The sequence below is a fragment of the Corapipo altera genome, unplaced genomic scaffold (genome assembly GCF_003945725.1).
Source record: "Corapipo altera isolate COAL_440 unplaced genomic scaffold, ASM394572v1 47, whole genome shotgun sequence".
Lineage (NCBI taxonomy): Eukaryota > Metazoa > Chordata > Aves > Passeriformes > Pipridae > Corapipo > Corapipo altera.
Window position 1 is genome coordinate 8827814 of NW_020884897.1, and position 15648 is coordinate 8843461.

Here is a 15648-nt window from a genome sequence, read left to right on the forward strand (position 1 = left end):
GACTCCAACAGACCTTGACATTAAAGGAAGCCAGCTCATGCCTTCACCCTTAGCAGAATTGTAAAGAAAGGTAAAAGAGGATTGCTTATGTGATGTAGCAAAGGTTGAAGGTTAAATGTAGCATTTGCAGTTTAAGGTTGTGTCCTGCAATAATAATTCAGTGATAAATTCTTTGTCTCATTAAAAATAATTAATACAATTAATTAACTTCCGCCACAATGCTGGCTTCATCTACTACAGAAAACAATGCTACAAACCACTTTTATCACTATAAGTAGTACTCTGCCACCTACTAATATCTTTTAAGAATAATTTCTTAGGGTTTCTCTCATATGCAACTCTACTTCCACTCCTCAACACTAGTCATAAACAACACTGAAATTACATTTCAACAATTAGGCAAGAAAAATCAGCAAATACACAAACTAAAGGACAAGTATTTGCATGGAGGAATGAGAGAATGACAACAACCGACAGAAAATGATATCAATTGTCTTCTATATTAAACATGAGAATTATACATCTTTCAATTATATATGATATGCAAGACTAGCTTCAAATATCTATATGATACTTTCCAGTAGTATGAGAGAAACTGAGCTTGCAGGATAATAATAAAAGCTGGAGTTCATTCTCACATTATCCATCACTGCACAGCCCATAGTATTAACAGTGTATTGCTTCTCCTTGAAAATACAAGAAGTTGAAACCCAAGTCATTTTCTGCTTTACTGATCCAGCTGCAAGAGGACCATGAAATTCAGCTACTCATTACAGAAAATACTTACAATTTTTTTGTTTTCTATTAATATTGTTGAATTGTTTGTTTCGACATTCCTCAGAATCACTGTGCCATTCTGGTTTCTATAAATGAATTCAGTATCTGTAAGGAGGAAAACAAAAGAACATTAAGGAAATCTGAAATTGTTTGTTTGTGTGGAACCTAATTATGCACTTGAACCAAAAGCACTGCTGGGAACTTCCTTCTGAAGAACACAGATTATTTTTTAAAACAACCATTGATAAAAGTGGCTTTCAGGACAGTCATCATGGACAGGGTTTCAGGACACTCATGGTTAGTGTTTGTCACGTGTTTATTGTGACACATTTTCTTGTAGCTGGATGCAAGAGAGTGGCCCATTTTGAATGTACATCCACAGCTTGTTACATTGCTAGTGTAGAAAAGACAAGGTTAAAAAGCATTCCTTAGGCTTAAAGGTTTCCAAGATCCACAGTCTCTGTAGGAGTTTAATAAGCCTAGGAAGGGAAAGGCAAATCACCCTCTACAAAGCAGATTCTGGAACCTAATATTGTGCAGACATTCCAACTCTGACATTTGTTTTGCAAACTTTTACCGGAGGAGATGTATGTAAAGAAATCACCAATTTCACATGAAATAAATACAAATCAGCTCGTCTCTATTGCACTTTGGGACTACTCCATCTCTCAGGACATCTGGACAAGGACAAGAATCCCTCTGGTAGCTGCTGCACAGTGGGAGGGCAGTGTCCAGCTCTCAAAGCTCACAACATACTTGACAGAAGGGCTGGGATAGACATATGAAAGGAACTCCAAACGAGCGTAAGGTGGCAGGTCAAAGGCAAGGGATGAAAAACATTACAATAACAAAGGGATGTCCTAAACTGGAGCTCAAGTTTGATCAGTGCTTACATGCACTGCCCCACAGATAAAACATAAGTACCAAGCACACTGCCATTAAAAGAGTCAGCAGATTTTCTGGGCACAGGACTGGGGTTATGCCTTTTTTGTAACCTGGCTAAATTGAGACTGAGAACTGATGGATCCTACTAAACTTCTGCTTCCAGTTTCAGTTAGGGAAACAATTCCTCATTGCCTACTGCCTCACTGTGGCTACCCCAGAGAGACTACCATGGTGCATCCCACCAATGTCAGGAACACACGAATGGTTTAACATTATCCATGGGTTGTCCTGGGATGAGTCAAAAAGGAGTTTAAATCCTCCAGGATTCGTACAAGCACAGATCCAGCTCAATGTAACCTCAGAGGTGTGCACTGCCCAGCTTGGGGTAACCTGCTAAAGACAACACTGGGTCTACAGACTTTCAAAACTTTGGTGTACAGACCTAGCACACTTCTTATTCAGCTTTCAGTCTTTTGTTTCCAAGCTGGTGATGACAATCCTCATCACAGTCATTACGTTATGAAATGCTCTGAAAGTGCAGACAAGAAGCTTCTGCGCTCTACTTATTGCCATCAGTAAAAAATCTCCTCCATATCACATTTACATGTAAGTTGAGGAAGAAAAAAAACTGCTCCGAGATTGGGATGAATCACAACCTGTGAGGCCAAATGGTTGCTGCAATACTGATGATTCTCTCCAAACCACAAAGTTTTAAAGACTTTATGATTCTCAGCGTCCAAATCAGAGCAACCTCCCTTCAGACTCATAGGCAAAGTTCTCAAAGTATCTCTTTTTTTTAAATTATGGAACAAATTTTATCACCACCTTTGTCCCTGAATAAAAATGATGGATCTGAATTAGATTAAGGCTTGCATTTGTCTTTAAAATATTCCTTCATACAATTTATGACTGAACGAACTAAGATTCTTAAACCTGGGAATGAACTGATTGAACAGAACTGTGACAGAAGTCAAAAAAGTCACAAGCAGTATGGAGAAGATAAATAATGCATGCTCATTCCCTGACTTTTCCAAAATAAATACTGGGAAGCACTAGATGCCACCAGTCAGTGTCAGGTTCAACACAAATAAAAGGGATTATTTCTTCATGCTGAAGGCAAACAAGCTGTAGAAGTCACAGTCACAGAGTAGAGTGGGTGCCAAGGCTGCAGGTGGATCCAAACAAGAATTAGAAAAATGGAAGAAAAATCCATCAGAGATTATGGGTCTTGAAGGGAAATGCTTTTCAGGAAACCCTTGAACCTGCCATTGTGAAGGACTAGAAGAATATCCTGAATCATCATCTTGAGAAATTCACCTGCTTGTTAGAATCTTCCCTAAATATTTGCCCTTGTCCTGGACCATATACCAGAGGAGACAATCTCTGGGGTCTGATTCAGCACCAACTTATTTACAACTCTAACTTCCAGTTTCAGTGTCCAGATCCTAAAGAAATCTCTTTTTGCCAACAATTTAGGAAGTAACACAAGAAAAAGTATTATTGCTTCCTACACAACTTGTCTTAATATCTTGAGGTCATGAAGGCTGAGGAATCATTTTATATATGAGGAAAGAATAGAGTCCAAATTAGTATTTTCAGGTATTCCAGAAATAATAAGAAAAATTGAACTTGTGAGACAGAGTATTACCTAATTATCAGACATTTCGGAAAGGATTACTGCTTTAATAATCACCCTATGTCAACAACACAGAATATTTTCCAATTACACACTACATACTAGGCAGAAAAAGCATTTGGATAATTGTAAGCCGCTCAGGATATTGCCTAATTACAGGAAAAAAAACCCAATGAAACTCATCTCAAAGTTCAGTACACAGGTAAAGTAGCTTATTAATCTAATGAGTCTGTGGACCTGTTTTTTGAGCATCACAGGAACTGAAGGAAGTTACATTACTGCCCATAATGGCATTGCTACTAAATTTTATTGTTCCCTGTGCTCCAAAAAAACATAATGTTTTAATAAACTGTGAAACTTAAAGAAGATTACATAAAAGTTGCTCCATGGTTGGAAGTAGGAGACAATACACTTTCCCTTTATTTGTTAAAGTGTAACAAGTTTAAAATCAGGTGCTAATCTGCTGCATGTATACCTAGAATGTATAAGGAAGAATAAATGAAGCAGTGCTGATTTGTTAGGGCTGTAAATCTTGCTATTATATTCAATACAAGCCATCAACACAGCATCTGAATTAATGAACAGAAAATTGGTCTGCTTAAGAGAAGAACAAATTGATCTGCATTATATTCCAAGCAAAACACTGTGAGGTTTAGCTGGTCTTAGTCCTCAAAAGAATCAATGAATAATATTCCTGGAGTTCTGTTTTGAAATGTGTGATTTGTTCCAGTGCAAAAGCATTTATTTAAATGGGACATACCTCAATCAAAGACAGAAAGCAATGCAGCAGCTTCTGTCTGTAATGAATTCTGTCCAGTGAGCTGATGAGAATTTGCAGCCTGATTTATAGTTGTCACCACAGCTGATAAAGGTCATCACTGCATCTCATTTTTTATATCTGCCTTTCTTCGGGGCTGGTGCTCAGTATAAATGATGCTGAAAATTATAACTTTCAGGCACAAAAGCATTTATTCCATTTCTTCAATCTTTCTTGGACTTCTTCCATCTCTTTTTTACCCAGAGAAGTTGTGGATACCCCATCCCTGGAGGTGTTCAAGGCCAGACCGGATGGAGCTCTGAGCAATCTGGTCTAGTGAAAGGAGTCCCTGCCCATGGAGTTGGAACTAGGTGATCTTGAAGGTCCCTTCCAACCCAAACCATTCTACGATTCTTTGATTCAATAGCAAAGTTCATTCCACAAACTCCTCATCCCTCCTTCAACTTCCAGGAAATTGTCTGGTTGGTAGAATGTATTTAGTGTCTGTGAGTATAGACACAAATATGTAGTCACACTCACAAAAGTGACTGATAACAAAAAAACAGTGATTACTAGAAATAATGGAGTAGCCTTGGGGCTCTACAGAGTCAGTGTAGAGGAACGGGGGACCCTCAGAGAAACTTCTGAAAACCTGCTAAGCAGAAAGGGTGAAATCAGAAAACCCAAGACCAATGACATATTTGCAGTGTCAGATCTTCTCTGTTTCTTTGTACACATCTTTCTTAAATTCAGTCAGGAAATATGCACTCAGAGAAAACAGACCTAGCCAGAGGGAGCTCGTGTCCCTTGCAGTCACTGAGTCCTTGCAGGAACAGCACACACCTGGGTTTGCTTAGCCAGGCAGCTCTGCCTGTTGGCCTCCTTTGTAGGATGAAAAAGAAGATAAAAATATGGGATTTTTCTTAAGAAAATAGCGCATTATGCACTGTAGTCCCAATGCAGGTTTTGCATTTTCAGGCATGCTAGCTGGCCAACCCTTTCCGAAGTTTTTCCATTGGAAAAGGCATGGGGTCTCTGGAAATTTACCCACTGGTGCTGTTGCGATGCTGAACCTGGAATTGGCAGCTGAAACTCAGGAGAAAGATCACGAGGCTGTCACTTGGTATCATTCGTGGATCCCAAGTCATCAATTCAATCTTCAGAGGTAGCCTCAACAGCCAGTAAGAAAACGCTGGACACCATCAAGAGAGCAAGATGACAGCATGGACCATTTGCCATGATATAAAACAGGAGAGTACAAAAATTCATGGACAATTGATAAACTGACATGCATTAAAGAGAATGCCCCACCCCTGGAAGTGTTCAAGGTCAGGTTGGACAGGGCTTGGAGCAACACAGTTTAGTGGGAAGTGTCCCTTCCCATGGTAGGGGGGCTGGAATGAGATGATCTTTAAGGTCCCTCCCAATCCAAACCATTCTATGAGCGATGAAACAGGCAGGATATATCATCTATCATCCCTAAAATAGGGTTGCCTCACTATGGACCACTGAAAAGGGCCAGGCTCAAGTCCAAAATAGCATAAGCTATTGCTGTGGTGAGAGACCCAGCACTGGGATAGAGGAGCACTCACCTGAACCAACACTGCTTCCACGGTCTTCATTGTTATGTGTCAGATTGGACACCAGAATAAACAACTCATCAGAGACAAGAAGGTTTAGGACAACTTTACTTCTAGAAGGAGTAAATTTGAGCGCTGGCAGTGCGAAGAAGTTGAAGGAATTACATCCATTGACAGGAACACAGATTTGCAATATCATCAGTGCTCACAAATTTAGTGTTGACAAGGTGGTGTTAGGTCAAAGGTTGGAATCGATGATCTCAGAGGTTTTTTCTAACCTAGTTGATTCTGTGACTCAGTAATGCTGGCTTGTAAGAGAGAATGGTTTATAACATACTAGCAGGACCTGCATGCTTTTGAGGAGAATCTTCATTATTTGTCAGAGATTATGGAAAGCAGAAAGTAAAACTTAGTGACAGAACATGAGAAGTAATAAGAATTTAAATCTAGCACTGAAAACAATATTTTTAAGGAAATCAAAATTTCCTATCAGTGGAATAACTGGTGAATTAAAAGCAGACAAAAAAGGTTATAAAATTCACATGAGCAAGTCAGAAGCAAGAGTTAGTGAAACAGAGAAGGTAGGATCAGGAGTGTTAGGACCATACTATGCTGTGTCAAGAGAGCAGAAGGCAGCATGTCCTGTGGGATGAGCCTGCATCATCCCCAGGGACCCAGGTCACAGTGCACCAGGCCACGTGAGCTGCTGGGATGGAGCTCTGCACTGGCACAGGGAGTGTCATGTGGCCAGCAAGAGAGGACTGGCACCCTTCAGTTTTTCCTCATAAGAGGAAAAGTTGTTGTGGGGTATTTAATGACCCAAAGGAGTCAGATCTTCAGGATCTTATCTTGCATCTGAAGGATGAGGCTTGCAGATCCCTTGCAGCACTGCCCACCGAGTCCTGCAGCACTGTCCACCACGGTGCACACTATTGCTCTTGGCCAGGCTGAGCCCACCTTCACTGAGGTGACAGCAGCGCCTGAACCAACCAAGGGGTTTCTTGGAGTCCTCACAGACAAGTATCTATCAGACACACCTGGTTAGCACTCACCATCCGACAAGAAAACAGGCAGGAAGACTGCAATTTTAGTAGGACAGATGTTTCTTCAGATAGAATTGGTATTTTCAGACTGGCAACACTATGTACTACAGTCGTATTCATCTGGAAAAATGCATGAGGATGAGGTAGTGGAACTAAAAAAAAATATTATGCTTGTTTAGCATTTCAGTAAGTTTTCTGAAGGGCCAGGTGAGTCCTGGCACAGTGGATGGAGACCAGAAGTGGGGAAAACAGCGGTTGTGTCCCTTTAGGTGGACTTGGGCATGTCACAGCTCTCAACACAGCACACACACACACACCAGAGCCAAAGAGAAGGGTCTGGGTGGAGAAGGCGAACCCAGACTATCCAGAGACAATCTGCAGCACACAGGAAAAACCCACTGGCTTGTAGTGATTACCAACATTTGCAGGATTGAGGGAGGCTGACACTTCACACTGCAACAGAGTGTGTCTCTGTGGGAACAGCACCACGACTGAACCAGGCACCCAGGCTGGCTGTGGCTCTGTGGCAGGGAGTGTTCATCACTGTGACTACCAGCATTTGCATCCACAAACCAGCCCACGTGCAGCAAAGCCCAACATGAGAGAGCAGCCCATCAGCACCAGCATCCCCACAGTTCACGTGAGCATCTCCTAGAGAAAGTAAACTGAGGAGACTTAGGGTTTCCTGTAAAAAAGTGGCTGAGTGGCACACGGGGTGGAAATAGGACAAACTGGGGTTAACAGGTTTCTGTGTGTGAGACCAAAACCTTAAAAAAACCCCCTGATACTGCCAGATGCAGCAGAAGCTTGGCCTTATTTTCAGAGGCTGGTTTTGAGAGAGAGAAAGCTTGGACATAAAGGAAGCAGAGAGGTAAACAACAGAACAGGGTAAATTCACAGAGGAAAGAGAAACTGTCAGAAAAGCAATGTAGCAAACATTAACAAGGACCACCAAACAGGAGGAATAAGGTGCAGCATGATATGAGCAGGGAGGAGGATGAACACAGACCGGCTTACAGAAATACTTATTTTACTTTGCTTTCATGAAAGGGGAAATTGCATTTTATTTACTAGGTCTGCAGGATTATCGACTCACTTAGGACAGTGTCTGCCTAACTGGGGTCATGTAGAAGAGTGGACTTCGAGGACCTGCAGTCCCTGGGGTAGGTAGGGTTTACTCCTCAGAAGAGCACTAAGAATAGACATTGAACAAATGCTAGGACTGTGCATGCTTGCTGTCTGCTGCAAAACTTCACCACATAGATCAGAATGCAAAATAAAAGCACAATCAGTCCCCGATGGAAACCTATTCAGGTGTCCAGACAGATGCAATCACAAACTCAGGTGGAAATAAGACTGTTGTGATGATGCATTTAACGACACGATCTGTTGTTCTTTCAAGACATGTTGCAGTGCATCCATTTCATATTTATAACATGTACCCACAAACAAGTGACTCTGAAATTCCCTCCCCAAGGCAGAAGCAAAGATTTTTCTGATATGGAACTGCTTCCCAAAGAGAAAATGCAGGGAAAGCTTCCCATCCTCTTTTCCTTGGTGCTGCAGTAAGCTGGGATAACAGAGAAAGTGGGAGGCAAGTATCACAAACAATGAATAGCAACAAAACCCATTTCCATACTCATAGCTTTATCCCACTCTCAGTGAGAGCTGGTCCTTAGAGATGATCCTTGTAGACCTTGGCACTTGTAACTCATCCCAGTTCACTGCCACCACCCTGCCTTTTGTCTCAACCCACCTGCACCCACCAGCAACTCCATTTCCTCCTGCCTTGCTACTCTGGCAGAAATAAGTAAGAATTTATTAGACTTTGTGATGCTGACACAAGGAGCAGCAGGGAACAAAGAACAACTTGCCTTTAACAACATTGCTACAACCTTTAATTCCAGGAGATAACTGAAATCCCATTTTTAGCTTTTTGGCATTATGGGTCATTATCCTTTTATTGTTCCCAGGATTTTTTTTTTTTACATGTGAGGCTGAAAGAAAGACTTCTTTAAATAGGTGATTTACCATAATTTTGCTAAATGCTGTATAACACATTGCACTGGTATATTAAGTAAGTGCAACTTGATAGAATGTGCTTTATTATGCAAGAAGTTGTTTTAATTGCTCATCATCTCAATGCAGTTGCACTTGGTGCACCAATATAGTGTTTTTACAGTAGTACTAGTAAAATAAAACACAATTATAGCTCAGGAAAATTGCCATATCAACACACATCTTCTAGCAGGCTTGTAAATTAACTTGTCAAAAGCTCAAAGAAGACTGAGTCTTCAGAAAACCTAAAACTGTAAAAATCAGTAATGCCAGACTGTTTCTCTTTTTTAGCTAATCCCGAATCTTTCAAGATTCAAATAAAAAAAAGAAAAGCTTATTCCATATCATTGAGAGAAGACTCAGCACCAAGCCTGAAATCTGGGCAAAGCACACCTTTGAAATTTCAGTCCCAAATTTGAAACCAGGTATAATTCTGCTGCTGCCTCATTTATGAGACAGAACTTCCCTTCAAAGAGCCCCAGTCTGGAAACTCTGCAGGCTCAGATACCATCTCAGTGGCACAGGTTTGAAAAGCTGAAATCCGTGTGAGAAATCGAGAACTTGTTTCAACTTCAAATAACTCCCTTCCTCGCTTCTGTCTGGTTTTATAACACAGGGAGGGGGGAAAAGAAATACGCTACAATTAGGAAAAAAAAAAGAATGAGAAATTCCCTGATCTAAATCCATTTTTATTCCATCTAGGGCAAGCCACCTTGATTATAGAAACTACTGTAAAATCCCAACAACAACAACAGTAAAATCGCACACCTTGTTGCTTGCTGCCCTCAGTTTCTCTCTCCGAAAGGACTGACAGCAGCGGGGGTGCTGTCAGCACACTGAGTTGACTTTGGTGTATTCCAGAGAAATCTTCTTCAAAAATTCTCTGCCATCTTCTCCTGTTCAGCTGGGCTCATGCTATGTGCTTTTCAAATCCTAAATGCTACAGCAGGAATAGTGTAGATGACCCCTGGGTTACAGGACAGCTGGAGACAGCAGATTACACTCAGCCCTTTGATTCCCTGTCAGAAACCTCTCACATTCAACACAGGCCAAAAGCAATTTGACCCCAAACAACTAATTTCCCAGAAAATGGTCCCTGATGCCTTTATCCATACCCCACATAATTTTCATGGTCTCATCATGCAACTGAAGAGAAAAACAAAGTGCAGACAACAGGTAGCATGAACCAGCTTATCCCAACTCCACAATGTGACCAACGTGGGTGTGCATCCCCAAATACAGAGTGGCACAGATTTTACCGGGAATATAAAACCTCCAGGGCTTTTGCCACTGCAGGTGCTATCTCAGATGAGAGCCCAAGCTATCATTCCTGCTTGGTCATACCCACCTTGCCTGTTCCATGCAGGAACACTTGCTCCAAACACTTCCTGGTTGTCACCCAGGGCAGTGCAGCATCAGTCAGTGACACACACCCCTCGCCCCCCCCCTTCTCTACCAAATGCACCAGCTCTTGTCTGCCTCATTTACTTTGGCTTCACACAGAGGAGTGCATAACCCAAAGCATTACATCTAAACATAATAATCCATTTGACACTGAGAATAAAAGGAATCCATGGATAAATTTTCATTAAAATGTGACCCCACAGCTTGCTTTCTTATTTCCTCTGTGCATTCCCTTTCCTCCTTCTCTTTGCCCCTAAACAAATTACACTTGTTAGTGGTCATGATGGAGAGAAAGAAGATATACAATGCTTTTTTTTCCCCTTCTCATTATTATTATCGTGGGCAGAGTACTTAAATTGCAGTACAGACTGAATGAGATCATTGTATATTAACAAGGAGATATGCTGTGTATACAGCTTCAGGTAAAGTTTTAATTACCTTTGCAGGCAATATTTCACAATCCCTTTTTGTTACTCTGCCATTTCAAACACGGTATGACTGTGCTGAAACCTAATTGTGTGAGGAGTCTGTTGGAGCCATGGGCATCACCCTGACTTCAGGCTTTTGAAAATCAAGGCAGATAAACATGAAATCCAATATCTACACATTTTGGTTACCAGTGTGTGATTACTGGTTTTGGACTGGTCACAGAAGGGCACCATATTACAAAGCCACTGGAAACACTTTCAGCGCTTGCAAAGAACTCTTAATAAATAATTGGAGACTATGCAGGGCAGGGGACTGGCAAGAAATAGCTCCTGGAGGAGAACAGTCTTCCTGCACCTAACTGCAAGGGAACCAGTAATGAAGAAACATTTTGCAACTATACATACAATCTTGTAATTTTTAATCCAGCTGATGAGAGAATGAAAAAATAGTGTCAGTTAAGTAGGGTAGTGAGGCAACGGAACAGGTTACCCAGAGAAGCTGTGGATGCCCCATCCCTGGAAGTGTTCAAGGCCAGGTTGGATGGAGCTCTGAGCAACTTGGTTTAGTGGACTATCTTCCTGTCCAAAGCAGAGGGGGTGGAACTAGATGATCTTTCAGGTCCTGTCCAACCCAAATCATTCTATGATTCTATGATAAGTGAGTACCTTTCCCTTAACATCTCACATCAGTTAGGTTTGCTTGCAGTGACTGGGCCAGCTCCTACAAGGAGTCCCATACCAAATGCCAAAAATAATTCCTGAATTCCTTATTTTACTTCTTCTTGTTCCTATTCCTCTCTCCACTGTGCAACTGACATCATGCAACACTTACTGCCTTCTGTGATGTTGGTCTTGAATCAATAGTGGTTTTTTGCTAAGAGGGCAAACATGCTGATGCTGGTGCAGAAGTAAAACAGCTGATATGAACACTTGGTTTAAGGTTAAGAGTGATTACTCCTTTCTTCCAGTTCTCATCAACCTTTTGTCCAATAATATCTTCTCAACGAGTTAACAACATTCAGCAGATGGCATTAAAACCAAAGAATGCCCTTATTCAATGAAAAGAACTTGACTTCCTCATATTTTTCTTTATTTATCCTTACATAATTTCTTTATAACTCAGGGTAACTCTTTTTATCGTGCATTTTCATTCTTCTGTCATAGTCTTTATCCTTCTCTGGACCATGTCTATCCCCACCACAATCTATCTTTTTCGAATGGAACAACCCAAGCTCAATGTATGATCAAGGTGATAACGTCTCTCAAACTGGATAAAAACATGTTATTTTCAGCATTGTTCTCTCCTGAGTATAGTTCAATATTTTTTCCCCTAAAAAAGTTGATTGCAACAGAAAATTGATTACATGTTCTCAGTTTCCTGCCCTAGGAGAAGGATAGGAAATAAAAACTATGAAATTCTAATAATCTCTCTCCTGTTTTCATACTCATACTCTTCTGGCTTGATACTTTAGTTAAATTAGCAATTCTGTGCCCATTAGGAAAGAAGAAAAATCATTAATATTGTAATTATTGGTATATAGCCCTAAAACTATCTTTTTTTTGTGATGCAAGTTCTAAAATTATCTTCCTTTGTGAGGCATTAAAAATAAAAAATAAATAAAGAACATATTTTTATGTTAAAGGTTAATTTGCTTTAAGGTCATATCTTATGTATGCTGATGATTTTAGTATCAGCTAAATGCTCCAAGGCAAAAGGTAATAGCAAACTCCCACAAATGCTGCCCCTGGAATTAACACCTGTGAGAAGGAATATGTGGAATACATGGAACAAATATATATATGTACACGTATACTCTCGGGGATATTTTAACTAAGTGTTTTAAGGCATTTTTTATGTCACAGTTCACAGCCCGCAGTCCCCCGGGACGGAGAATAAGGAAGGAAAAGATACCTCCAAATTATTAATAAGGGTCTTATCTTATGCATGAGTATTCCAAGCAATTTGTCTTGTAAAATGAGTCAGTCCATCAACTGAAGCAACAACAAACATGGAAAACAGCTTCACGTGGCCCAGCACGTGTGCATTGACCCCCTGTGGGGCGATGGGCCAGCTCAGCCCTCGCTGGCTCCACTCTCCACTGATGCTTCCAGCTGGGAGAGCATCCAGAGCCAGCTGCGGGAGCAGGTTTGGGTATGGGCTCTTGTCCACCAGGAAATAGGAAAATTGAGTGCTGAGCAGAGAATAAGTGTTTTATTAGGGTGATAACAAATTAAGGGCATTGGAAAATTTTCTGGACACTTTTCGGGCAGAATTGGTGGATTTTAGTTTGTCCAAGTCTTGGTGGTTCTTCTCTGACTGCCTGAAGGTACCACAGTATTCAGATCTCCTACACTGCATGAATGGCAAGGCCAACACTTCCAAGCAGACCCTGGAATGGTTTACTCTGCAAAAATGAGCACATGGATCATAACTGCAATGAGACCAAAGCCTATCTGAACTGCTGGATTCACCATCCATTGTACAGTTAATTTTTATTAGGTCCAGAGCATGCCAAAATAACAATCACTTATCCAATAGATCCAAACTTTTGCCCCTTATGCTTCTGAGATGAAACTTTTTTTAAATTTTCTCAGCTAAAGCATTGAAATTTCCCACTGCTCTCATACAAGACTTTGTTTACTTTTCTCCATTCATGTCATCCTGCCTTTCCTGAAAAGTTAAAATGCTTTGAAGACGATTATACAGATTTTGTGAATTACTATGAAACTTAAGCATTGGAAATCAGATATAAGACTTTAAGAGAACCTGATATTTTAAAAATATACATTCTAATGAAAGTAAACATTGCCTTCTCTCCATTTACCCTCCAAATAAGTTTAACATTTGAAGGACCATTTAGAAATAACTGTGATAATATTTATGAGTACTAAAAATTTTTTTATTACATTGTTTTTTTGAATCAGAGTATTTCTGTGTGTCACCTGTGCCCAGAAGCTGGGACTTTAAGTCAAGTAACAAAATGAAGACGTGGCATCATACCCAGCTGTCAGTGTTGTGAAGGCAAACTCTCTGGCCAGCCATACACACACCTGGTTACATGTTCAGCTCTTTCTCTCCCTTACTCAAATACTCTAGGGAGTTGTTTCCCATACTCCTCTTCCTTGCAATTTGTTTTTGCTTCTTTCATCTCTTCATACTTGTGTCTTACCTGTGGTTCTTTTCCTGCTGAGCATGAGACTTAGAAGTGTTTTTTAAGAGGTGTTGTACTCTGATAATCAGGGGATGTTTCTCACCAAGGGTCATCTTATTTTCTATCAGAGATTACTCCTTGTTACTGGCAATGGAAAGAGATGTCAGCAAAGTATTCAGCTTTAAAACTCGGGAGGATGTGTACAGACCCAGTGCTGGTTTCATATGAAGATGTGAAGTCCTGCTGGGGACCTAGATCACCTGATTTTATGACATCACGATTACTCAGTGTGGCAAGTGTGGCATGATTCGGTACAGGGACCTACAGATTTTACCTCTAAACCACTGCAAAATCGTCTGGCTTTTCTTTAGGGACAAACAGATGATACTACATTTATACATTTCAAGTGCCATGAAACTCGAATACCGTGAACACTCTTGAGAAGCCAACTCTGATATTTCTGGGCAATCCTTGTGCGTAGTTCCCATCCCATCCCATCTTCTCTAAATTAATATAGTAGAGATGGAAAACATTCATCCAAGGTACTGATCTAAGGCTGATCAGACAAAGCAAGCTCCTAGGCATTCTTCCTCATGCAACAGGTCAGAGAAACTAGTTGATGAAAGACATGGTGGATGCAAGAGGCTCTGGAGGACACTTGGCACATATCTTGGAAGAGAAAAATATTTTGGGATACTAAACAGAAAATATAAAAGAGGATCTGATAATTCCCTGACCTAAAAAGAGCATGAAGTTTGCTGCCCTCTTGCTCATCCTTGCGCACACACATCTTGCCTCTCATGGAAACAGGATTTGGGGCTGGGCAAACCTTTGGTCTCCTGTTCTTAATTGAATTTCCACTGATGTAAGGTTTTAAAGTATAATTATATTCCCTTGATCATTTCTAATTATCTCATTCTAAATTTCTTCTAATGAATTATATAAGTCTGGTGCTATTTCTTGTAAGAAAAATAAAGTAATGCTTTTCATACATTCAACAGCTTTATACAGCCAGGAGATCCAAGCTCACAGGGGACTTTTTCTTAGATAAGTAAATCCTTGCCTGTTAAATTTCCAGTTAAAAAGATCTGATATAAATTTTAATCACCAGAAATACAGTATTTCCTGTCTTCAAATTATTTAATTATGGTATTTCAGCATATATTTATTTAATGTTCATTAAAAGGAACAAGTAGAATACATACTGGTCTAATTAATCCTTGTTAAGCATTCCATGCTCAACAAATGTCCAAGAGCAGTGGAGCAAGCTCAGGGAAAGCTATTGAGTCAGGAAAACGTGATTTGCACCAAGTAAAAATCTTCAGGAAGGAGTAAAAGTCAGGTAGAGCAGTGTGAAAAATGGAAAATTGACTTGATTAAAATTAAAAAAAGAAAAAAGGAAAGAAAAACTAAAAGTAAGCAAGTTTCCTCCTAGAGAATAGAGGGCACCTAAAGATGGACTGTGTGGAGACATAAACATTTCTCAAAATCACTGCTGAAGCTACCAGGAGTGTGTAGTAATTGGAATCAGTGGCTTAACAAGAGGCCCAAACACCCTGAAGAGCTCTCCTTCCTCCATCACACATTTACAGTCCTCCTTTGAATGTGTTTTTTGCCCAGCATATCCTGAAATTATGCACCTCATTTTTTCCCTCTCTTTTTTCCTAGGTGCTCGTCTCTCAGGTGCCTCTTTCCCAAAACTCTTCTACCTTCACACCAGCTTGACTGTTAGGAAAACCTTCAGCAAGTTCATGCAAACTCTCATTCTTGACCTTCTTTATCTGTAGTTCAAAACTGAGTCTCCCACCTGTCTGCTCAGATTTTCTTAGCACTGCAGGGTCTAAATAAAATAAATTTCTTACTGCCTCCCAAAGCAACCCTCCTTATGGCGAAACACTGCCAGGCTCCTGGGGAAGGGAGAAGACCAT

General features: G+C 40.5%; 1 protein-coding gene across 5 annotated transcripts in view; it reads right to left on the minus strand.

Moving 5' to 3' along the window:
* The window catches only part of DPP6 (dipeptidyl peptidase like 6), a 542987-nt gene that overhangs the window by 137852 nt on the left and 389487 nt on the right, over nt 1-15648 (minus strand). For all 5 annotated transcript variants that reach the window (XM_027648436.1, XM_027648437.1, XM_027648434.1 and 2 more), the window contains exon 4: nt 788-882. In XM_027648436.1, the coding sequence (XP_027504237.1) occupies nt 788-882 (95 nt within the window). The remainder of the gene's footprint in view (nt 1-787; nt 883-15648) is intronic.